The following is a 24763-nucleotide window of genomic DNA, read 5'->3' on the forward strand; positions in this document are numbered from 1 at the left end:
GAAAGAAAAGATGGGGAAAACCATGAACAACAAACAAAAAATTGCCTGCTTGGAAAAATAAATGAAAAGGAACAAGAGTAAAAGGTTGACTTCAAAAAGAAAACATCTAAAATTTTCTTTCCTTTTAGACTTTTTCCCGAATTCAAAATTTAATTTTTTTTATTATTTTCATTTTGTTACTCCAAACAAGTCTTAAATGTATTTATGGAGAGAAAATATTAAAAGAGGGAAAGTAATAAATATGATAGAAAGTGTAATAGATAAAATGAAAGACCCAATAAATGTGCACTTTTAATGATTCTAAAAAGAAATTGCAGTTTGTCTTTTGTTGGTATAAACAGTCACACGTCATTGCATTTTTAGAGAATTGCTCAACACACATAAATTGACCATTAGACCGCAAAGATAGGGAGCAATTGGGCAACAAGAATCAGGGAAGAGAACCAACAAGATACTAGTGATCTGAGAGCATGCAGAGTAAGGGGAAGGAAGAAGAGCTAAGGAGCATTTGAAGTACAAAGGTGAGTTCTTTAATTGTGTTTTTAATTTTCATTATTGTTGCAACTGAGTTATCAATAGTACAATTCAATTTGGGGTCTTGTGGATCTATCACTTAGTAATCCAAATCTGAAACAATAAAGGGTTATTGTACGTAATGTTTGAAATTCATGGGGTTAAATTTGTAATATGTATAAAAACATAGAGAGGGCATATGTGTAATTATGTAATCAAGGGTAATTCTCGGTTTCAATTTTCAAAACTAAATATGAAATCGATATGGGTGTGGGTGTCACAGAAATGGTTTTAAGCAAATCAAAAGAGTTTTTGTGTAATTTGAGTAAAGTATAGGAGATATCATTGTATACATGATGGAAATGAAGGATGTTACTGTCTGCATTCATTTCCTTTGTATGTAGACCTATCTTAAGACGAAAAATTTAGGTAAGACCCTTGATTTTTTTTTTTTTACATGTGACCCTTAGAAGTTAACGTCTATTATTGTTCATAAATATTGGTTAGCACAAAGATCAACCATACACATGGAGTATATTTTTTCTACTTTACTTTAATAAACAAAAGTAGCTCATTTTTAGCGTGACGTTAGATTTTATTGTCTGCAAGCTTTCACAATAGTAATTTTAAATCTTATAGAAAAAATATTATTTTGAAAATTGTTCTTTCAGCCAAATTTAAAAAATGATAGTAATACACATCTTAATCTACATTTTAAAGAATGCTTTATTTTAAATTAAAATTTATAAAAAATTGAAAAAAAATTTTAAATATCACTTATTATTTAAAATAAAATTTAATTAATACTCCCTCCGTCCCATAATAAGTACATCTTAAATTTTCATTATTAAGATGAAGAAAAGTTAATTAATAAATAGATGAGAGAGAATAATAATTTTATAAAATTAACCATATCATTAATATTGCATTAATTGAAAACCTAAAGTAATACTTGTTAAGAATATTAGTGAAAATCATTTTTAAAAATGGATATTAGTAAAAAAAATAATATTACATCAAAAAATTAACATGACACTTTGAGACTTATTTTTTCTTAGGCACTTATATATTGATTAGAACAACAGGAGAAATAAATAAAGAATTGGAAAATGAATTTCTCTTACTAACTATTCTCGTCTTTTAACCTATATGTGCAGTGTGTTGGAAAGGATGTAATTAGATAATTAATGTGTTTCTATAGAAATGTTTTATATATATTTATATTATTAGTTTAAATTTATTGAAATTTATAAAATAAAAAAATGTTACTTAGCAAATTGTGATTTGTAATAAATTATGTTAGAGAGTGTACTGTTAATATATTTTCCTTTCAAACAATACATGCTCATTTATCCTATCAGTTTTTTCTCCTTTTATATTTCTTTTGAAACCAAAGAAAGTATAAAAGAATAAGTACTGAGTTTTTGTCAGAAATTGATTTTTTTTTCCAATGTTTGTCACTCTGTATCAATGGCTAGCAGTTCAGATGAGAGGTATGTTTGGCCTTGGACAGGCATTGTTGCCAACATATTTGGGAAGCCAAAGCATGAACCAGTAGAGTGTGATAGCATGTATGGGTTATTCTTCAGGCTTATTTGGTTGGTGTGCACAAGCAGAAGATTACAACTCAGAAGGGCTTGTTGGAAATTTTCTCCGTCAGAAAGCTGAGCTGAAAACAACCTTAATGGTTGCACAAGAGTCATTGAATGAAAAAACTGAAACTCTGGATCATTTGTATGGGGAAATAGGCTTTGTAAACAAAAAGATTAGTGAGATGGAATCGAAGTACATTGAGGATTACATGTCATTGGATAAAACGATGAAAGAGATTGAGAAGAAGAGAGACTTGCTTCACCAGACTCGTGCTGAAGGTTTGCAACCCTATTAATGAAAGAAACTTTAATTTTAATTAATTATTTTATACCTAATTTGCACCCTTGATACGTTATAAAACAATATCTTTTATTCTCCTCTCTTTTATTCTCCTCTCTTTCTCACACTCTATACAGAGGGTATACAAGAGTGTAAAATAATTAGTAAACACTTTCATTATCCGCTAAGGTGTGAACGAATTAGTAGGATCATATGAAAATGTGTTGAAACTCATTTAGAGCATTTATATTAAGTCTTAGTATGTCCGCTTAAATTTTAATAATTTTCTATTCTAAAAGTAATGATCTCAAAACTTAAAAAAGAACCTTACGTCTTATTTCATGCATTATTATTTTTTAATCATGTTCAGTTCAAAATTGATTAGTCTAGCATCATAAAAGTTAATAGATTCGATGGATCAAATCTATCTAACTATTTTGATCAAACATGATTAGAACTAGCTGTAACTATAGGTGGATCCAAATGTGCAATGTAGAATTCTCTTGAATCCCTAAAGATGCTTCTCCACTCTTGAATATATTAAGCATATGTTTTATTTATTGGTTTGATGTTTGAACTTCATCTTATTACACGGCAGATGATCATGTAAATTGTGCTCCAGTGTTGAAGTCGATGGTAATGCGTGGACATGAAATTACTTATAAAGCCATGGAAACAAATAAAAAATTGCATCAAGAGATAGATACAATGAATGATGAACTCAATCGCTGGTGTCAACAACTGATTGAACAAGAAAAGTCAACTATACAACAAAGGAGAAAATTTGAGGAAGAAAAGAAAAGCATAAATCTTTTTAATTAACTTATCTTGAATTTGTATGACATAAAATTTGTTAATGATAATATCAATATTAACACGAACTATTTAACTTATAATGTCAAGCAAATGGAATCACTAATTTTAGCAACAGAGAAGCAGATGAAGGCCAGAAATGATGTTCTCAGTTTGCTTGAAAAGCATTAGGTGTGTTACGTGTTGTTTGTTTCTTCATTCATAAGTGAGTTTATTTTGGGTTTCATGTTGCCCAATTTCATGGCTTATTAATCACTGGATCTTGCAAAATAATTTTGCAGATGGAGAAAAAAGCTGCCAGTGATGCACTGTTGAAGCTTGAAAAAGAGATGGGAAATGAACAAAAGTTGAATTTAGAAATTGCTGAACTAGAGGAACAACTCAAGGTTTTGAAGTGTGTGAACTCGGAGAAAGCTGATCGTGAGAATAAAAGAAAGATAGAAATAGAAGAGATAGAAGAAAAATTGGAGGACATGATTTTTGATATGTCCGTAAAAGATGATGAAAATCAAGCTTTGAAGAAGAAGGTACAAGAAGCTAAAACCGAGTTAGAAGATTCTAGGCAACAAATTATTAAGGTAAATGTTCTGTTCTAAGAAAATCCTTATTCTAATCCTTATACTAAGGAGACACTTTAGTTCATAATTTTATTAAACCTTTTACTTTAATTTTTTAACTTCATGAAAAGTAATTCATTTTTTACTTTTACTTTGTATGATAAAGGTTTTTTAAGTGAATAATATTTAACAAAGTTAAAAAGATTTTGTAAAGTTAGAAGTTAAAAAGGATTATCCAATTTTAAGTGTTAAAATGGAGAGTTTACACATTTCATTAATGGCACTGCAGCAAACATTATCTTAATGTTTTGTGAACATTTTTTACTATAGCTATTGGCTGTTGGTACTGTTTTATCACAATTAATGTTTTCCGTGCAAAAAAGCTAATTGAATGCATTTGCTTGACAATTCATGAATTACCATGGTTCTTGAAAGGGGTTACTAAGATTCAAATAAAAAAATTTGGGGAGGTCAGTGCTAGGTCATTTAAAAAAGTGTGCATGAATAGGTATAAAAATAACAAAAAAGCATCATCGGAGTCTGTGAAACTGTGCGCAAAGTGGCATAAAGAAATTCTGGATTCAACATGGCACCCTTTTAAGATTGTTGAAGTCGAAGGGAAGGAAATATAGGTATATGATACATCTTGGTTCCTTCTATGTTTTCTTCATGTTTTGGTTTAACATAGCTGTGAATTAGTAGAAGAGAAGGCTCGTTCAAATGTAATAATGTCCCTTTATTATAGATCCCATAAACACATGATCATGTAAGAAAATTTCATGTATATCTCTAATTTAGAGTTTGTTACAACCAAACTGGCATAATCTCACTACTAGAATTATGCTTTTTTACGACGTACTATCTAAGTTGGTTATGCAGAACCGCCTTAGATAGTGGCACAGTGGCAAACTTGTAATTATGAAAGCTGAGAATAATTTTTTACAACGTAAATTCTAAGGCGGTTATAAATAACCGTCTTAGTAACTCGCTGGGTGACATTTTTGTAAATATATGAAAAAATTCAACAACGGGTTTGGACCAAAGCCACCTTTGTTTTATTTCCAGCCATCCCTTTCCACTGTTGACCCAGCGTCTAATGTTGTGTTCGAAGACAACTCCAGCGTCCCCTTTGGTCTTCACTAAGCCCCGTTGAAGAGAACTTTGTGACCCATCATCATTAAGCCCTATCGAAGAGAACTCTGTGACCATCACTAAGCCCTGTTCAAGGTGTGTCATGCCGCAGTCATATCGCACGAATTGGTAAGTAACCATGTCCTAGTGTTGCTTGCTTGAAAATGTGTAATGAATGGCATTGTCAAGACACGGTTTTTGTTTCGCTGGTAGGTAGGGGCTTTTATTTTGCCTTTATTGATTAGCAACACACGCACGAAGGGTAGCTTGCTTGTGGCTTCAACATCTGCCAACCAAAGCCTTAGTCATCTGGGATTCAAAGGTACCGTGTGTTCTTATTTTGAACCACGTGTTTATGGTTTTATATTAACATATTAATACTATTAATTAATAATAATTCAATGTTTTGTTGTATGTCCCTTTTCTTTTGTCCTTCCTCTTCAACTTCTTCACCACCGTTTGAGGGTTCATTTTTCTTCTATTTTATGTTGTTTATGAGAGGAAGGGCTTGTCTGAGAGGAGAGGAACGAGTAGGGGCTGCACAAGAGGAATAAGAGGTATCTGATTGATTGGAAAAGGTGTTGGTGTTTGAATATGAAAGAGGGTAAGAACAGAGTAGGCTTGATTGAGAAGTAAAAGAATTAATGGGTTTTATCATCTGGTTACATTTTATTTTCAGGGACTAAAGTGACTGCTTAAAACTTAAATATTGCTTTACATTTTGTAAACAATTGTGAATACTAATAATTAAAAAGAAGCACATTAATGGGTTTTATCATCTGGTTTGCTGGTTTTCTAAAAAAAAACCATTACCCAATCAAAAAGTCATTGGATTTGTACAGGTCAGGTTGGGTTCGACCCCAAACAACTCTTGAATATGAACCAGTTTGTTTGGTTGTTTGGAAACTCTTGTAAGTTTTAAGCAATCTAATATAGTTCTTTCCACTGCCTTTCTGAAAACTTATGAAAACTTAACTTAACTTACAACTATTACTCTTTCTACTTTAATGTAGAATATTGGCAGACAAGAATAAGCACTAATAAATGGCATTTCCTCTCCTATGTTACAGTCTATGCTTGTTTTCTTCAAACCAATAAAGTTTGCGATAGCATTCACTCTTGGTAATTTGCTTTCACTTGGAAGGTATGTTCTGTTTTACAGCTGTATAATTATATTGTGATGCTGACTTCCTTGTGTTTTGCAATTTAATGTATCAGAATCAAGGATAAATTTAAATGGTCTCTAGTTCACTGGATTCCATTCACAGATTTCAAATATTCCCCTGTTGTCAATAATGGACAATGTTCCTTTACTGTTTAAATCAGTGAACACAACACTAATCATATGAGCCTCAAATTAGTACTTATGCCATAAGGCTCTCACACCCAATAGGATATTCTATTGGATTGTGCTCTCTTTGTGGGTTTTTGTTCAAACCTAGGTTACATGAATGACCAACACCACGACCATAATTTATCATTTTTATCAGCCGTCTGACTAAAGTAACTAAAATTTCAATTGAAAATGTGTAAATCAAAAGTGTAACGATTGCGTCTACTGCATTTTAGTGTGATAAGTGTTGATAATGATGCAGCAACAATGTTTATTAATTATAAGCATTTATCAGAGCTTAGTTACCTAGTAGCAGAGATGAGTTAGGATTGAATTAGTTGTGTGATTTAGATTGTTTGAGGTTAATTATATGCTCAATTTTCATTATCACTTATTTACCAAGAAAAAAAAAAGTAAATTAGGGAGCTTTGTGGGGTACAATAGTACAAAGAACGTGTTATCATAAATTACAAAGAGGAATGTTAATGACACTAATGCAATTGCAGTGCACTCTCTTTTATTGATTATAAAATCAAGAGTGAAATTAATTAAATAATGAGTGAGACCCGTAAAATTGTGGTTTTTAATAAATTTAGTCAATAATAGAATTTTTAAGAGTATTAAAATTGTGATTCGGGACCATTTCCCAGCTAATCTGTGATACGTAGTTACTTTTTTCAGTTGACCAAAAAAATGCCAATATAGTTTAGCTTAGTATATTTTTAGTTTGGGTGAAATTTTCAGTTTTCAGTTAAACTCAATTATACCCAGTATTTTTAAGCATTAAGTAGGACTTTTATCGTCATTTCCTAATGCTTAGGCCTAAAGTTGAAATCGGCACACTCTCCTTTCTCGTCTCACTTTGGAGCAACAATAGAGACTACTTAAAGATGCAAGTTCCTAAATTTCCCATTATACTTTCCTATAATTCATTTTTTCTTTATCTCTCCCCTACTAAAACACTTATTTCATCTCATTCATCTATCTTCTCTTTTTTATTTCTTTCTTAGTTGTAAGAAAAATTATACCAAAAAAATATCGTATAAATAGATTTTTTTAATACAAATATCCAATAAATTATAAAGGACTACTTGTATAGGATTCGTGTTGAACAAACCGTCAAACCAAATAGTGTATGAACGTTAGGCTGACTTGGCTTCTCGTGTGCTACCCAAAATAGCAAGTGGAAGCACACCTTGTATGGTTGGGGACGCCATGGCTACAATTGGGGGTGGCTTTGGTTTGTCATATGGTGTCCTCACCCAATGCTGTTGACTCTTGGTAGAATGAATGTAGTAGTCATATGTTGCATTATATGACCCCAATGCCAACATCCCATCACAATAGTCCTATGGTACGTAATTTTTGAAACGGATTGCAACAATGGCATGCCTTCATGACAAAGCTAGATATAACACAATAAAAGACAACAAAAAGATAGGAATTCAATTCAATCCAACACTAAACATAAGATAGTATGAAATAAGAAAATATAAATATATGCATGGACATATATACCAATAAGCAAATGAATTCCACAACCATAAAGTTAGAAATGTTATACATGTCTACTGTCTGGCTACCTAAATTCATCAAGAATTTCATCTTGCTTGAAGAAGTTGCATGAGTCGGTCTACTTGCTTAGGCTTAAAGTCTTGAATTAATCTTATCATAATAGGTCGAGTTACACAAAGAAAAAAGGTCGTAAAATAATTTACAAGATAAAAAATGACTAATACACATAATTGTTTAGTTGAATTTGAATGTATTTATAGTATGTTTCTTAATATGCAATATAGAATACAAATGTAGAATTGTCAGTTGTCACTTGTCATGGATTTTAGACATTTGAGAATTTACGACATTCATTTATTTATTGTTATAAACTTTTAAATGGAAAGGATAGGATTCATGATTTGTTATATTTTGGCTATTTTACTTGGATGTTGAACATATTAATGTGTTTTTTGTGCTATAATGTGTGTATTTATTTGTTACAAACTTTTAAATGGATAGGATAGGATTCCTAATTTGTTATATTTTGGCTATTTTACTTGGATGTTGAACATATATATTAATGTGTTTTTGTGCTATATTTTTTTAGAGAAGCTAACATGAGAAATTTTTTACAAATTGATTTATGGATAAATATATTTGTTATTCTTGTAAGTTCGTACATTTTTAATTTTGACTTCTGTAAATTTTTTATTTATTTTTAATTCCTGTAAGTTTATATTTTTTTAAAATTTTGATCTTTGTAAGATATTTTACTCAGTTTTAGTTTATGTAAGTTTGTATTTTTTAATTTTGGTCCCGATAAGCATGATATATATGAAAAAATTAAAATCTTAAAGGAATTAAAATTAAAAAAAAAAAAACACAAACTTACAATGATTAAAAATGAAAAAAAAAACTTACAGAAACCATAATTAAAAAAACACCAATTTATAAGGACTAAAATTAAAATAATAAACTTATAAGAACAAAAAATATATTTAAATCATTAATTTATAGAAAAACTCATTTTAATTTTTTATTCTTCTAAAAGTATTTATAGAAAAATTTATCCACACTTATCTAAAATGACAACCCATAACAACTCAATGCACAAAAATAACAACCCTATCATATGATGCCATTATTCCATATTAGAATATGATTTTAGGTTGCAGCAAATTTTGAAGTAACCACCTTACAAAGCTAGCCAGGAAATATACATTTTTCTGGAATTTACAATGCAAGATTTGTATCCCTTAATTGGATTACAACATTTAAATCAATTGTCATTTTCAATATTTTCGGTGAAAATTCATTTAACAACACGAAAATCACATTTGTTGTGTCCCTAGCATTTGCAGAACAACAAAAAGTCCTGAATGAGAAATGTTTTAAATACTCAATCCACGTACTCTTGCCCAAATCCACCTATCAACATCAAAATAGACTAGTGACTAGTAACAATTTAGTAAAATTATATATATTGCACATGCAATGCGAAACATGCATGATCCTTTGCAAAAGGCAAAAAATAAAAAAGGATTTTTATAACCAAATCAATACAACATTAGGTTAGTTTATTCAATTTATAAAGTATTAATATAATTAAGCTAAAAGTTGAATATTCCTAGTAAAGTAATGATAAAATGCCAATTACTTGTTGAGCATGTTAGTAATTACAAATTATGTTCTGATAATATTTATTACTTTTAGTTTAATTAGCATAATCAAAGTGATACTTTTGCGAAAAGGGACTTATCATCTGACTAGATCTAGGAATGAAACGACTAAGCAATAGGCAATTACTTGTGTTTGCCTATTACGATTGATGTGGGGACAAACAATGAAAATTACTAAATGATGAGTTTTACATTGGGCTCAGACAAAAGAGGGCAAGTGGACAGGTTTGTATAACTAACATAATAACATAATATGATTTATGGGCTGGTCAAAGTTTTTTTTTTTATCTTAATATACTATCATTATCTGCATCATTTTAACTTGCATTAATCTTGATGCAATTTGGTTTCTTGTTTCTTCTTAGGAATATTCTGAACTCTTGCAAGAGTTCATGACTGTTGTCAAGCAAAACTATGGAGAAAAAGTTCTTATTGAGGTTGCAAATTTCTTGTGTAATTCTTAAGATTTCTGAGCTCATCCAATCTTAGTATCTCTGACTGTTTAAATTGATTTTGTGCAGTTTGAATATTTTGCAAACCACAATTCTTTTGAATTGCTTGCAAAATATGGCACAACTCATCTTGTTCAGGTACTAAATTGCATAAAGGCTGACATAGTCACATTACTCACATACATCTTGAAGATTGTTATGTTCTATATTTCTAATTATTAATGCATTATTGTGTCAGGGGACCGCATCTGTCGTTCTTGCTGGGGTCGTGGCAGCCTTGAAGCTCATTAACGGTAATTTGGCTAACCACACATTCTTGTTCCTTGGGGCTGGAGAGGTATTTGCCCCTTTTCTGACTTCATATTTATGCATTTTTCCATGTTGTTGAAGCAAAGGGAAACAACCAGTGGAATAGAATGAGTAGTACATAGTTTGAAAACTTTTAAATACCCATTTTCTTTATTTTATATTTCTTCTTGTTTTGAGGTTTATCCATGGACGATATCACACATCACCTGTTGTCTGTAATTGGCAAGATTGTGTAATTTATTTTTTGTCATGTTGTTTAGGCAGGAACTGGAATAGCAGAACTAATAGCTCTTGAGATGTCAAAGCAGGTGAATAAGTTATTTATTGTTTATACTTTATATAGTGGTCATGTTAATTTGTTAAGTTAGTTTTTAAATTGAAATTGCTAATTTTCTTATACTTATTTCTCGTGTAGACAAAAACACCTATAGAGGAGACTCGCAAGAACATATGGCTTGTAGACTCAAAGGTAGTAGAAAAAAAATCATGATGGGTTGTCCATTCAAGCCAACAATGCATACATCTTCACTGGATTTGGTCTTGGGTTGGTAATCTTAGCAACAATCAGAGTGCATGACGATATGCTTCTAGCAGCTTGTAAGTGGATAACAAATTACTACATAGAGGTTCCACTGCACATTTTCTTTGATTTATTTATTGTGATTGGAGATGCTAAGATCTCAATAATTAATTCTTTTGGATGTTGTAAAGTTCACAAAGGAATCTTCAAGATTTTCTTCATTTATCCACCATTCTCTAACATCAGAAAAATTTCAGCTAACATACCTGCAAGTGTAGCTGCGTGCCAAGGCATATGAGCTAGGTCTCATGAATCGACCATGTTTTGAAACTGACAATTGTTTTAACTTTCTTTGTAGGCTTGGATACACATCTCCCTTGTCCTCAGAATCTTGTGAAGTATGCTGAGAGCTGCATGTATACCCCTATCTACCAAAACTATAGGTGAATTATGGGGCAAGTCACTTAACTTTGCCTGTAATAAACATATGTTTTGGTGGCATATGTGACTGGTTTTATGTAACTTATGCATAAGTGAGAATGGTCTTATGCTTTTTATTATGAAATCACCAAAACTGCAGGTGAATCATGCTTTTTGTTATAGGGCAAATCACTGTTAGCTTTGGCTGTAATAAACATATAATGCTTTGTATTATGAAACCTTAGTTCAATTCATCTCATGTCATGCCGATGGCTGGCTCAATAAACCTTGCCATAGGAACAATATGGCTTGTTGTACCATGCATTGGTTTTTAACAACTAATTCATGTAATTAATATAAGAATCAAAATGTTTGTGTACCCAATGGTGACCAGAGTTTTGTTCAACAAATGAAAAATAGAATCATAAAATCATTGAACTAGGTTTGGAAAAGCATTTGTCCCTGGCATATTTAATACTAGCAAGTAGCAACTTTTAAAGGAATGAAAGGAATGCAAATATTATTTAATACCAGAACTAAGTGATCTTTATTGCAACTATTGTTAGCAATGTTAGATTCTTGCAAAACTGTAGTAAAATATCATTAATTATGTAAATTCTTGTATTATGTAATTAAACGATTTACAATTGTTAAAAATGATTAGTACTTTTGCTTCAAATATAAAAAATAACACCAAAAAATTAAAAAACATTGTAAGACAGTTTTTGAAAAAATCGTCTGAGTATGTCTACCTTTCTAAGACGGTTCTGTAGATAACCGTTGTAAAAATGCTTACACACAAATGACATACTAAGACGGTTATCACCAAAAACCGTCTTAGTATGTTCCACTTTTTAAGACGGTTATTGATAAAACCGCCTTAGAAAGTTAGACATACTAAGACGGTTTAGTGTCAACCGTCTTAAAAAGTTTGACACACAAATGACATACTAAGACGGTCGTTCCAAAAATCGTCTTAGTATGTCTACTTTCTAAGACGGTTTTAGCGATAACCGTCTTAAAAAGTTGGCCTACTACAATAGTTAACATCCAATAACCGCCTTTAATAATTTATATTTTCTAAGACGATTTTAGTTAAAACCGTCATTGTAAATGTTGGCACATTTTGTGACATTGCATGTTACGACGGTTCAAAACTGTCGTAAAAGGTCCTATAGAACGGACTTAAAAGGCTTGGTTTGTAGTAGTGTCTGTAAAACATGACATGTTATCTGCAGGGTAAGGGATTCAATTATGTGTCACAAATGTACACTAGCATGGACAATTGAATGAGCAAAATTTGATGTCTCAATCTTTTTATTTTTTCAGGAAGTAATTAATGGAAATGATCCTAAATTATTATCTTTAAAGAATGATTTGGGAGAGGAGGCATACGTTGCTGTGGTGACAGCTCTAAAGGAATTGCATGAGTATCAAAATTCTGATGATGCTGAGAACACCCATAATTCAAGTGAGAAACAAGTGATACCTGAGATATGGGACACCCAAAATGGACGTAGAGCCACCGTAACTGAAGCTTTGAAGTACATAAGCAATAGGGTTATCAAGATGCGGTGACGATGAATGGCAATCCCATATTTATTTTATTCCCTTTATGTAAGCCTACTTTTGGGACACAATAGTGAGCACTTGTAATGCTATATAGTTTTATACGTGTTAGTAATCTTGTGGTTAGATTATATACTATTTTTGCTATGGCAGGTTAAAGAGAGAATAACTAGTTTCATTGTTATCAATTTGTCTTTAATTATATGTGCAGATTACATGAATTAGCACCATTAGTCAAATATGGTTAATTTTAATTTTTGAATCAGTACCAAATATGTACGTAGGTATGGATTTCGAGAATTTATAGCTTAATGCGGGTACTCATGTAAAATAAATATTTTTTTTTACTATCAACTTATTAACAACGTGGGATAACAAAATAAAATATGTTAAATATATTTTTGATTTTTGATAAATATCTGAATTTTATGATTATTTACTAAAAGTTAATTTTCTTATATTTATTTCTATTACCTTTACTTTGACGTCATTTAGTTTCTGAAATTTACGTCATTTTCTTTTGTATCTTTCAAATTTTAAATTATTTTTTAATTTAGTCTCTAATGATCATTGATCATTTCGGTCCATCTTTACTTGGAGCCAAACATAAAATAAAAAATATATAATTTATGATAATTTTTTACCATCAGTATTTGATACTCTATTTATTATTTTATAGTATGATTTTCTGACGATTAAAAATCATCAAGTCAATAAAAAAAATTAAAAAAATCATTAATTACTTTTAAAATTTCTATTTTTATTATTCACTTGTAGTTGTTTTAAAGAGTCAAAATTGCATTTTAAAATTTAAGATAGAAAATTAATTTCTTATCATGAAAAGTCACAACAAAATGTGAATAATACTTATTTTTTGTTTTGCTCATATTGTGTAGAGGGACTAAAAAGAATATTATGCGAATTCCAAAGACTAAAAATATTTCAAATTTGGTTGATTGAAAAAAGATATCCAAATTTAAATTTAAAGGACTAAAATATATTTAAACCAATTTTATTTTGAAATATTTTGTTGAGTTAAAAGTTCTTAAGTCTTAACATGTGGGTTAATTTTATATAACTATGAATAAATCCAAAACTATTTAATGTCTTATTTCTATATATTAAAACAAGTATATTACATACCTTTAAAAACATCAAGTTAATAATCATTTGATTTTTTATGTTTAATTTTCCAAAACTTGAAGGCACAAATAAAAATACTGGATAGTAATATTCTGCTCTAACATAAACTTGCTAAGTCAGCATTTTAAGTTTTGTTGTACGATTTAAGGGAAGGGGCAGTCCAATATATATATAATATCAAACAGAAAAATTGGAGAAGAGAGGGTAAAAAGTAGTATATAAAGACTCTTAGAGAGAGAGAGAGAATGCAAGAGTAGAGAAACTTGTGCTATAAGGAAGGACTAGGACAGCATTTGAAGAACAAAGGTGAGTTCTTTAATCCTCGTATTTCGATTTCTTCGCTGTTAGCTTCAACGTATATTGCAAGTTTGAAGGACTAGAAAGTACTCTATTTCTAGTTTCTTTTTTTTTTTCCCTGTATGCATTATTGTTTCGCTGCTTCAACTAGGAAACCCTTCTTCAAGTTGTTATTCTGTAATCAAACAAGAAATTCATCAAATCATCCTTTCTCATTTTGAAGAACACAGTGATTTGGATAATGAGGTCAAAGAAGAAAAAGATGAAGGTCAAGATGATGAAATGTTCATGGGATTAATCAACAAGATTAAAATCCAAAAGTTTTATATTAATATTAGAATCATTATAAATGATTTTCTTTTAGATACAATGACTCTATTTGACACAGGAGCTAATTTAAACTGTTTTTTTAGAAGGACTAATTCCTACAAAATTATTTGAGAAAACCTCGGAGAAATTAAGTACAGCAAGTGGCTCAAAACTAAAGATTATTTATAATCTATCCAGTGCAACCATAGAAGACCAAGGTCTTAGGATTGAAACAAATTATCTGCTGGTACAAAACCTTAAGAATGAAGTAATCCTAGGAACACCATTCATCGGATCTTTGTTCCCCCTCCACATATCCAAGGAAGGAATAACCACTTGGCACTTGGGAAGAAAAATCACCTTTGATTTCTCTACAAAACCAATTGCAAGAAACATAAACTTCATAGAAAAAAAGATTAGCCAAATCAACTTTTTAAAAGATGAAGTTTCTTTTAGTAATATTCAAATCCAACTAGAAAAACCCCAATTGAGGGAAAACATCCAATCTCTACTACAACACATCCAATCAACAATTTGTTCCGATCTGCCACACATATTCTGGAATCAAAAACAGCATATAATTGATCTCCCTTATGAAAAATATTTCTATGAAAACAAATTCCCACAAAAGCCAGACCAATCGAAATGAATGAAGAACTCCTTCAATATTTCCAAATAGAAATTAAGGATCTCCATGATAAGGGATTAATAAGGAAGAGCAAAAGCCCTTAGTCTTGTGCTGCTATCTATGTCAACAAGCCAGCACAACTTGAACGAGGAACACCTCGTCTAATCATAAATTACAAACCTTTGAACCAAGCCTTACAATGGATTAGGTATCCTATTCCAAACAAGAAGGATTTACTCAATAGGCTAAACTCTTCTAAAATATTCTCAAAATTTGACATGAAGTTAGGATATTGGCAGATCCAGATAAAGGAACCTGATAGGTACAAGACTACCTTCACAGTTCCCTTTGGGAAATATGAATGGAATGTTGTGCCATTTGGTCTAAAGAATGCCTCTTCAGAATTCAAGAAAGTTATGAATGACATTTTCAATCCATATTCAAAATTTTCCATTGTCTATATTGATGATGTCTTAATTTTTTCTCAAACCATTGAACAACATTTTAAACATCTGCATACCTCTATTAATATTGTCAAACAGAATGATCTTGCAGTTTCCCAAACCAAAATTAATATTTTTCAGACAAACATTTGATTCCTGGGTCACAATATTCACCAGGGAACAATTATACCAATTGACAGGTCAATCGAGTTTGCCAACAAATTCTCAAACCAAATCTTCGATAAAACCCAGTTGCAAAGATTTCTAGGTTGTCTAAATTATGTTGGTGAATTTGTACCTACTTAAACAATATTGTCAAACCATTACATGATAGGTTAAGAAAAAATCCTCCTCCTTGGTCTGATATTCACACCCAGGTTGTCAAAGAAATCAAGTTCAAAGTTCAATCTATAAAATCTATGTATCTTCAAATTCTGTAAGCATTCAAAATTTTTGAAATAGATGCATCTGACAAAGGTTATGGTGGTATCCTCAAACAAAGAGTCAATACCCAAGAAAATGTCATTGCATATACTTCAAAGAATTGAAATTCTGCACAACAAAAATATTCAACTGTTAAAAAAGAAGTTTTAGCGATTGTTTTGTGCATTTCCAAATTTTAATATGATTTGTTAAATCAAATGTTTCTTATCACGGTTGATTGCAAATCAGCCAAAGAAATTTTTCAAAAAGATGTTAAAAACCTTGCCTCAAAACAAATATTTGCTAAATGACAAGCAATTTTAAGTGTTTTTGATTTTGAGATAAAGTATCTCAAGGGCACTTCAAACTCTTTACCTGACTATCTTACCCGTGAATTCTTACAGAAAAATTATTATGCCGCCTAAGGCATCCCGTACCTGCTTGCAGGGAGGAAGGAGTAGTAGAAAAGGTTTCAAGTTGGCTCTACCAGAGCCATCCTCAAATAATATTTCACCCTCAAAGACTAGGTCATCAACCCAGAAATGTAAACAACAAGATGGGTCATTTACCCTACTCATTGAAATCAAACCTAAGTCATCCACCCAGGAACCTTCAAAGAACCAAACATCAAAGCAAGCCAAGGCTGACTATGCCTTTCCAATCGAGACACTTTTGGCCCTTCAAGAAATTGGCCTGACAAAACTCCCAAAGAAAACATGGGCTGACATAGGCTCTGAATCAGATGATGAGTCTGAAATTGATATAAAAACCTTAATCCAAAAAGCCAAAGGCACAAAAGTCATCTGCAATTCTCCAAAAGAAAAAAAAAAAACCCTAATGGCAACACCAGCCTCAAAACCCACTAACAATTATATTTACAAAAATAATTTTTCAACTATTTTGCAAATGGAGCCGGAATATTGGGACAAGAATCCCTTTAAAGCTATAGCCAAGGCATTTCCACCCGGATTCCATTTCAAACCAACAACAATCAACAAAACAAGGACCATTTATTAATTCATTTTATTAGATTCAGACTCATTTTCTATCAAACATTTCAAAGATCCAAAATAACCCCTTTTAAACACCCACTCTACAATCCAAATTTTGAAAGTTCTGCAACCCAGACAATTTGGATCCAATTTGAATGAAATCAAAAAAATTTCTATACCTTTTGATCCAAGAGGATACACCTATTGGGACTATATGGATGCCTAGACCAAAGTGTATTGACATCAAAACAACAAATATAAGAACTCATGTGGCTTATTTACTTCAAGACTAACACTATTTATAATTTTTCACATTGTTTCCTTCAATGGTGGGACTTTTTTGCACCAATCCCGAAAATTTTCCCTGATCAGGTTTAACAATGATTTGCACAGTTCAACAAGCATTTTAACTCAGGAATCACGAATTCTTGCAGATTTAAAATATTTTTCCAGTTTTACTTTGTCCTGAATATTTTCTTGGCAATACAGGTATAGCAAAACAGAAAACAACCAGCAATTTCCATCCCTTCAGCGACATGGATTTGTCAAGTGGTGGAATCAATTTGACACATCAAAAGCACAACCAGATAAGGTGAAAATCTATTTTAAAGCTCATCTAGAGTTCCTGAAAGCACATGATCCAGAGACTTCTTTATTTCTCAATTAGAAGTCCCAATTAGTTGCCTTCCTAGCAAGATCTAACTCCAAGGAACATCTCACGAAAAAATTAAAAGAAGTTTTGCAATTACTCCAAAGCCAAGAAGAAGGGAGTTCCAAAGCCAAGAAGAAGAGAGTTCTTCCTCAAAGAAAGAAGACACCAATTCTTCTAATCATGATAATGATTTTTACCAAAATGAAGATGATTGTTTTGGTATTTGTTTGAATGAACATTAATTTAGTTATCACCATTATTGTAGAAATAGTTTCGGTATTTGTAACCGTTACTGTAGCTACAGTCAAACTAAGTTTCTATAAAATGAGGCCTCAACTCTATTGTGGGTACCCTTTTTGAGAGAGAGATAGTCGGATAGATTGTAGAGAGAGAAGCTCTTGGAAACACTCTTTGTAACCTTTTTTTTGGTTGTATCAAATAAATTTGCAGCTTGCTTCTTTTATCTCCCTTCTCCCTCCTTACTGATTACCGCCGTTTCAGTTTCTTCTCTTCTTCCTCCATAACTGATTCTGTGCGGACTACTGCCGTTTCAATTTTCTTTTATGTTTAGTTATCATTTTTAAGCTTTAAGTTTTATTCTTCTTATTGTTTATTTTACCTTCATATTAATACATTCAAACTATTTTAATTTGTTTCCTACTTCTTTACTGTCTCTTTGATCCATTCCGCTGATCTCTGGTATATATATATATGAAAACACAAAAGCATAATCGTAAATAATATGACCTGGTTAACATTCATTTTTCAAAAAATCAACGTTAACGTTAGTTTGTTAACATCAGTTTTTCAAAAATCGATGTTTTCGTGACTTCTTTAACATCAATTTTTTCAAAAACCAATATTAACCAACTCATGTTAACATCATTTTTTGAAAAATAAACTGACATTGTATTGTCCTATTTATAATATTTTTCGTGCTTTTGGCAATTCACTCATCTCCCTCACGCTTCTGGCAACCTCAAACCCTTTGTCACTCTCACTCTCACTCTTGTGACGCTGAAACCATTGTCGTCAGTCTTGCTCATGATCGTCTAGGTTTTAGTGTCACTCTTGCTATCGATCTCACTCTCGCGGAGCTGAAACCAGTATCGACACTATCACTCTCAGTCTCACTCTCATTGATGGTCTAGGTGTCACTCTCATTCTTGCTCTCACGGTAGGTTTTTCTCTCGAAACTTTATGGATTGTGTGTATCTTCCTCGTTCTACACTGTAGGAAAAAAAATTGGTTTTCTTTCGTCTGTGATTGTGGTTGTGCTGATTGTTGAACCTGAGATTAGTAGTATGTGGTCATGGCTAAACAGTGTTGTAATCACCACCAGCATTGTCTCTACCACTACCACTACCAATGGTGATTAGTAGCCGTAAATTTTGTGTTTTTTTTCTTGCTACAGTGACAACATATTTGGTTTAGTGAATGATGAAGATTTGGGAATTAAAGAGATTGATTAATGATTGTTAGTATAGATGCATTGAGGTACTACCATAACCACTAAAGAGAGAACTAAGAATCCATGGGCTTTGAAGTTTTTTACTTCTAAATATCCAATCAAATTGATGGGTTTTGTAGGATATTAAGGATTAGAAAGAATAGATGGGAAAGTATTGTTTATTTTTAACTTTTGCAACAATAGTTAGTTAAGAAAGCTACAGAAAAGTTGCATTATAAAAGCCTTTATTAGTTTGGAAGTTACATCGATATGAAATTTTGTATCAAATACTTTTTGTTTGAGAGAATTCTCTTTATTGCTGTGTGGATACTAACAAACTCATACTGTTATGCCAAATCTATCATGTATTGGTATCATATTTTTGTTTTGCAGATTTATTGGTATCATATTGTTATGTCAAATCTATCATATTATATTAGTTGCATGGAATAAGCTCTTAGATAAGCATATTGCATAGTCAGTTTGTGCATGGATCAGTTAGTGTCATGTTTATATTGTAAACGAATTTAGAAACGATGGATGAAGATCAACATAACTGGAAGGAAATGGCTAACACAATGATGAAGATTAACAAAAAAAATAGAGGAAATGTTCAATGTTGTTCATGTAATGTATCAAGTTAGAAATTTCAAGACTATTCTCAAATAAACATGACATGATATAACACATTTTCTTACATTACTTTGTTTGATAAATGTATACTTATGGTGAAGTCAGTAGGTCATTTTCTATAAGATGGAAGCCTGAACTAGAGCATACTTGGCATCTACTAGACAATAGTGGCAACATGCACTCTATTACATACAACCAAGATCTGGTGAGCTCAACTCTACTTGCTAGATGGACAGAACTTAGAGATTTTTATGGGCTCACTGAAAATCATCAAGTGACCTTGACCCACTTTGGGCAAAGTGTCTTCTTCCTAGCCATCTTCAAAAGCAACTCTGAACCAAAAGCTTACCCTAAATGACACTCTTTGTACCACCAAGTTTCTAACTCAGTCACTTTCAAAGTCTTGTTGAGTGAGTACAAAGTGACTTGCGGCAATTTGGTGAGTAATTAAACACTCCTTTGTATGTCAAATTTTAAAATGATATACATATCTAATATGAATTTAATGTTAATTTCAGGATGTGTCGAGTACCATGTACTCCTTTATGAAAGCTGCATGATTCACCAATCTGAACTTAGAAGGGATTACAAAGTGTAGGATAGTTTATATTTGAGTTCCTAGATACAACTTCTAACTTTATTTTATTTTGGATTTATTTGTAATTAAAGTTCATTATACTATAGTATTACCGATCGGTAATTTTTTGTTTATAAGTGTTAGTGGTATATATTTTGAGGGAATTGGGATATCCTAAACACATTTGTGGAAAATTCTTGTTTATAAGTACTCTTGGTGCATGACATATTTTGTTTAGAACTCTTAGTGATATATTAGTTTGTGTAATTTTTTTTATAAGTCTTGGTGGTAAATTTTATAAATTTAGCTTATTTTATGAGTTTTATACAACGTTCAATGATAAGCTGACAGGTGAATAGTTATAGGTTACTAATTAAAAAAACAAACATGATATAAAAAAAATCCAAAAAACAACATCTATTTTCAGAAAAATCGATGTTTTCAGTACACAACAACATCCATTACTATAAAAACCAATATTATTGTTTACTGACAACATCAGTTTTTTTTTAAAACTGATGTTGGTGAGAACAAAATAACATTGATTTTTTAAAAATCGATGTTGTTTTTGCGTTAAACAACATCGGTTTTTAAATAACCGATGTTAATGTTAATACTTTGACGTCGGTAGTTTCAGTATCGATTGATAACCGATATTAAAAGTCCTAAATAACCGATGTAAAAAAATCTATTTCTAGTAGTAGTGTAATTTGGTTGTTCGAGTTTTGGTATGGTATAGAGTGTGGGGTATAATGGAGGTTCATACAAGTTGGTCGTAGTTAGGACTACTCTTTGACTTGGTTTTCCCCTCTTCATGTTTTTATTTTACGTTGATCTAGGCTCGATTCTTTTTGTATTAATTTTGTCCTATTACTTTATCGTAATACTCAATTTTGTTTTATTGTGGGCTATAATCATGTTACACTTTCTCTAGCCATAGGTTATCTTATGCACAATTATCATTACGCATATTTTTTTATATATTTTGGTGGTCAGGGAGGCTTGCCTTATATTTATCTCTTTTGCGAAATGTGTGGGGTTTAGTTTGTATAGAAGATTTATATTGTTTACGATGTATGCGATGATATCTTGTAAATGTTTTTTTTTTAATATTGTGGTTTGATGCATTGCAAGTTATCTTTCGTATTTCAAAGTTCCTTTGAGAATGATGTAAGTTTAATTGTGACTATCTATTTAAAATATATAAAAGTTGAACTCCTTACTATTACGCTGCTGTGTCAGCACAATTGATGATTTTGGATGAAGGAGAGAATTCTTCTTTTGGGTCTATCACTTCTCTTTTCCTTCTCTCTTCTTCAATATTACTCACAACATAACAAAATTGTATACCAAAAGAGTAAATATATTATCCTTACTATATCATTAATTATAAATTTTGTTTAAAATAATTTTGTATAATTCATTAATATATATTTCTTTACACAATAAAATGTAATATAAAATATTATATTTTCACGTCTCCCTTTTTAATCGGTTATTTTCATAAAAGAAGTTATTAATGTTACTTTGTAGACAAACATAACCTCCAAAAAAATATGTTTCTTTTCTATACATACATATATATATATATATATATATATATATATATATATATATATATATATATATATATATATATATATATAATCTTTAAATAAAATTTAATAAAAATTGATCCATAATTTCCTATCTCTATATTTTTATGTTAGCATGTTTATTTAATTTTATATTTATTTATTTATTTGAGATGTTTCTTTTTTACTGTCTTAAGTATGGTTTTCAATTTCACTTATTTAATAAATAAATAATTTTAATTCAATTAAGTCTATATCATACTTTTTTTGCTTATAATATTTTTTTTATATTTTATTTACTATAATAATTTTAATAATTTACTAACAATTATATCTTAAAAATTGTTTTTAATATGAGTAGTCAATCAACTCAACTTCAAGTACAAAGATCTAGATCAACTTAGAAAATCCTTATTTTGCAAAGTTTAAGATAGGGTAAAATGAACTTTCTTCTTTTATTTTATTTTATTATACACATTTTGTAATATTCAAAAAACAAAATTATTAGATTATTCTAATTCTTTGATTGATGCAGTTAAAAAATTATAAATTTTATTCTAAATAACTACTTTGCAGGAAAAAAAATGGAGCAACATCAAATAAAAAAACTATCTTTTTCAAGTTCTGTCAACATTGATCTTGATAAGAAAATGTCAAAAAATAGAAGATCTTTGCCATACATAATGTCCATGAAATGGATATGAGAATCACATGTATGGTAACCTACCTAGACCTTCATATTCATAATATTCATTAATACTTTATTTTTTTTCTTAGTTTTAACATATATAAAATAATAGGATAATGTGTTCACAATTCATGTAATAATCAATGAAATCGACGATACGTTTGGTTGAAATTATGTTGCATGTGAGAGATGCCAAAAGAAAGTTATAAAAGAGAAAAATCAATACACTTGTAGAAAATGTAAACAGTCATCCAATTATCTAACAACAAGGTTTAATATTTTTATATAATGAATTTTTTTTATAACATAATTAAATAAATGTCACAATTCTTAAAAAAAAATTTAGGTTCTAGATACAATTGAAAGTCTATGATGATACCGGTATAACAATATTCACAATGTTTGATCGAGATGCATAACAAATTCTAAACACAATAGCATCTGAACTTCACACCCAAAATGTAAAATATGGCTGACATACCCCCAATGTTGTATACCCTTTGCAAACACACTTGTAATTTAGAAATCAAGCTCACAACTTGAAGGAAGGGTTTCAAACCTACACCATCACAATGACTTTTATCCCACAAAATATCATTTAGCATGATCCTCTCCTCAAAGAAATTAAACATGTAACCATATTTATAATTTATTTACATTTTTGTCCACTAATTAATATTTTTATTAAAAAAGCAGTCCACTTCACAACAACAAACAACATCAAACGAGTGAGATGGAGAACTAATTATAAGTCAAAGCCCAAAGCTACAAGCATCCAACAAGTTAAAAGGTGCATCTTCATCATTTAATGAAAAAGTTTATCAAATCTCACAAAGTCCATTAAGAAAAAGGGCTAATAAACAAGTTTTCACAGGTCAAAGTCAAAGCTACAAGCATCCGAGAAGTCAACCTCAAAATTAACATCAAAGTCTAAAAGAAGCACACCAAAGAACACAAAATTAACATCAGGTCACCAGCAAAAGGAAATAAATATAAAAAGTCTATTTAAATGAAAAAAATTTGGTGTTTTATTCGCATAACTTTTATGTGCTTTACCATTATGATTGACTATTTTTCTTTCATTAAATATATATTTTTTAGTTACTTTATTATGTCAATTTCATTTTATTCTTATATTGTTCTTATAAAAATTTATACACAACGCTTACTTTTATCTTCATGTTAATCAACTTTAGTTGAGTGGTCAGCCTCCAATTTTGAAATATTTCCGTATAAATATAATGATAAAGAAAAAATATCTTGATTTATATGTAATTTTTTTATCTCCTTGAACAAAAAATAATATAAAATATCATTGACATTATACTTTTAAATTTGATTTATCAAATAAATAATTTATTTAAATATTTCTTTAACTAGTAAATAAAAAAAATCAAACAAATAAGGAAAACAAAGAAGTTCAACAAAAAAAATATCAAATTATCAACGGAAAGAGAGGGATTGGAACCCTTGGTACAAAAATTTGTACAACGGATTAGCAATTCGACGCTTTAGTCCACTCAACCATCTCTCCCCAATTGAAAAATAGAATTACTTTGTTTATGTTATATCACATAAACAAGAAGAGCAAAAAATGGAGCTTGAAAAAAATGACTTCTTTTTATCTTATCTTTTTTTTTTCTATTTGATTTTCATTCATTATTATATTCTACATTCTTCTATTTTTTAGTTTCCTAAAAATATTTTACTTCATAAAATATTATTTATTTAATACACTTATCATAGAATAAAATTTAATAATATTATTAAATGTTCCTTAATTACTCATTTCTAATAATTTTACATTTTTCTAAGATACCGAAAAGATTTAAATAAAAAATACAAAATTAATCCCATGCACAATTTTGTTTGCCTGTGCATCGTAGGGTCAAAACTAAGTTCAAATAAGTAAACATAACTATAATAAAATAAAAGTTAAATACTAATATTCATGCTATAATCGGATGGAAAGGAAAGAAAAGATGGGGGAAACTATGAATAACAAACAAAAAATTGCCTGCTTGGAAAAAGAATGAAAAGGAACATGACTAAGAGGTTGACTTCAAAAAGAAAAAAATCTAAAATTTTCTTTCCCTTTAGACTTTTTCCCGAATTAAAAATTTAATTTTTTTATTATTTTTTTGTTACTCCAAACAAGTCTTAAATGTATTTATGGAGAGAAAATATTAAAAGATGGAAAGTAATAAATATGATAGGAAATGTAACGGATAAAATGAAAGACACAATAAATGTGCACTTTTAATGATTCTAAAAAGAAATTGCAGTTTG

The 24763-nt window shown here is 30.3% G+C and overlaps 1 protein-coding gene across 1 annotated transcript; it reads left to right on the forward strand.

The window, feature by feature from the left end:
• Positions 1-7434: 7434 nt before the first annotated feature.
• LOC100811482 (NADP-dependent malic enzyme) lies at positions 7435-10894 on the forward strand. The gene is given in 8 exon segments (XM_026125920.2): positions 7435-7459; positions 9515-9559; positions 9562-9620; positions 9761-9832; positions 9917-9985; positions 10086-10184; positions 10417-10464; positions 10572-10894. Coding segments are annotated over 8 exon segments (492 nt in total). The 3' UTR covers positions 10647-10894.
• The last annotated feature ends 13869 nt before the right edge of the window (positions 10895-24763 follow it).

The sequence above is a fragment of the Glycine max genome, chromosome 15 (genome assembly GCF_000004515.6).
Source record: "Glycine max cultivar Williams 82 chromosome 15, Glycine_max_v4.0, whole genome shotgun sequence".
NCBI classification, from domain to species: domain Eukaryota; kingdom Viridiplantae; phylum Streptophyta; class Magnoliopsida; order Fabales; family Fabaceae; genus Glycine; species Glycine max.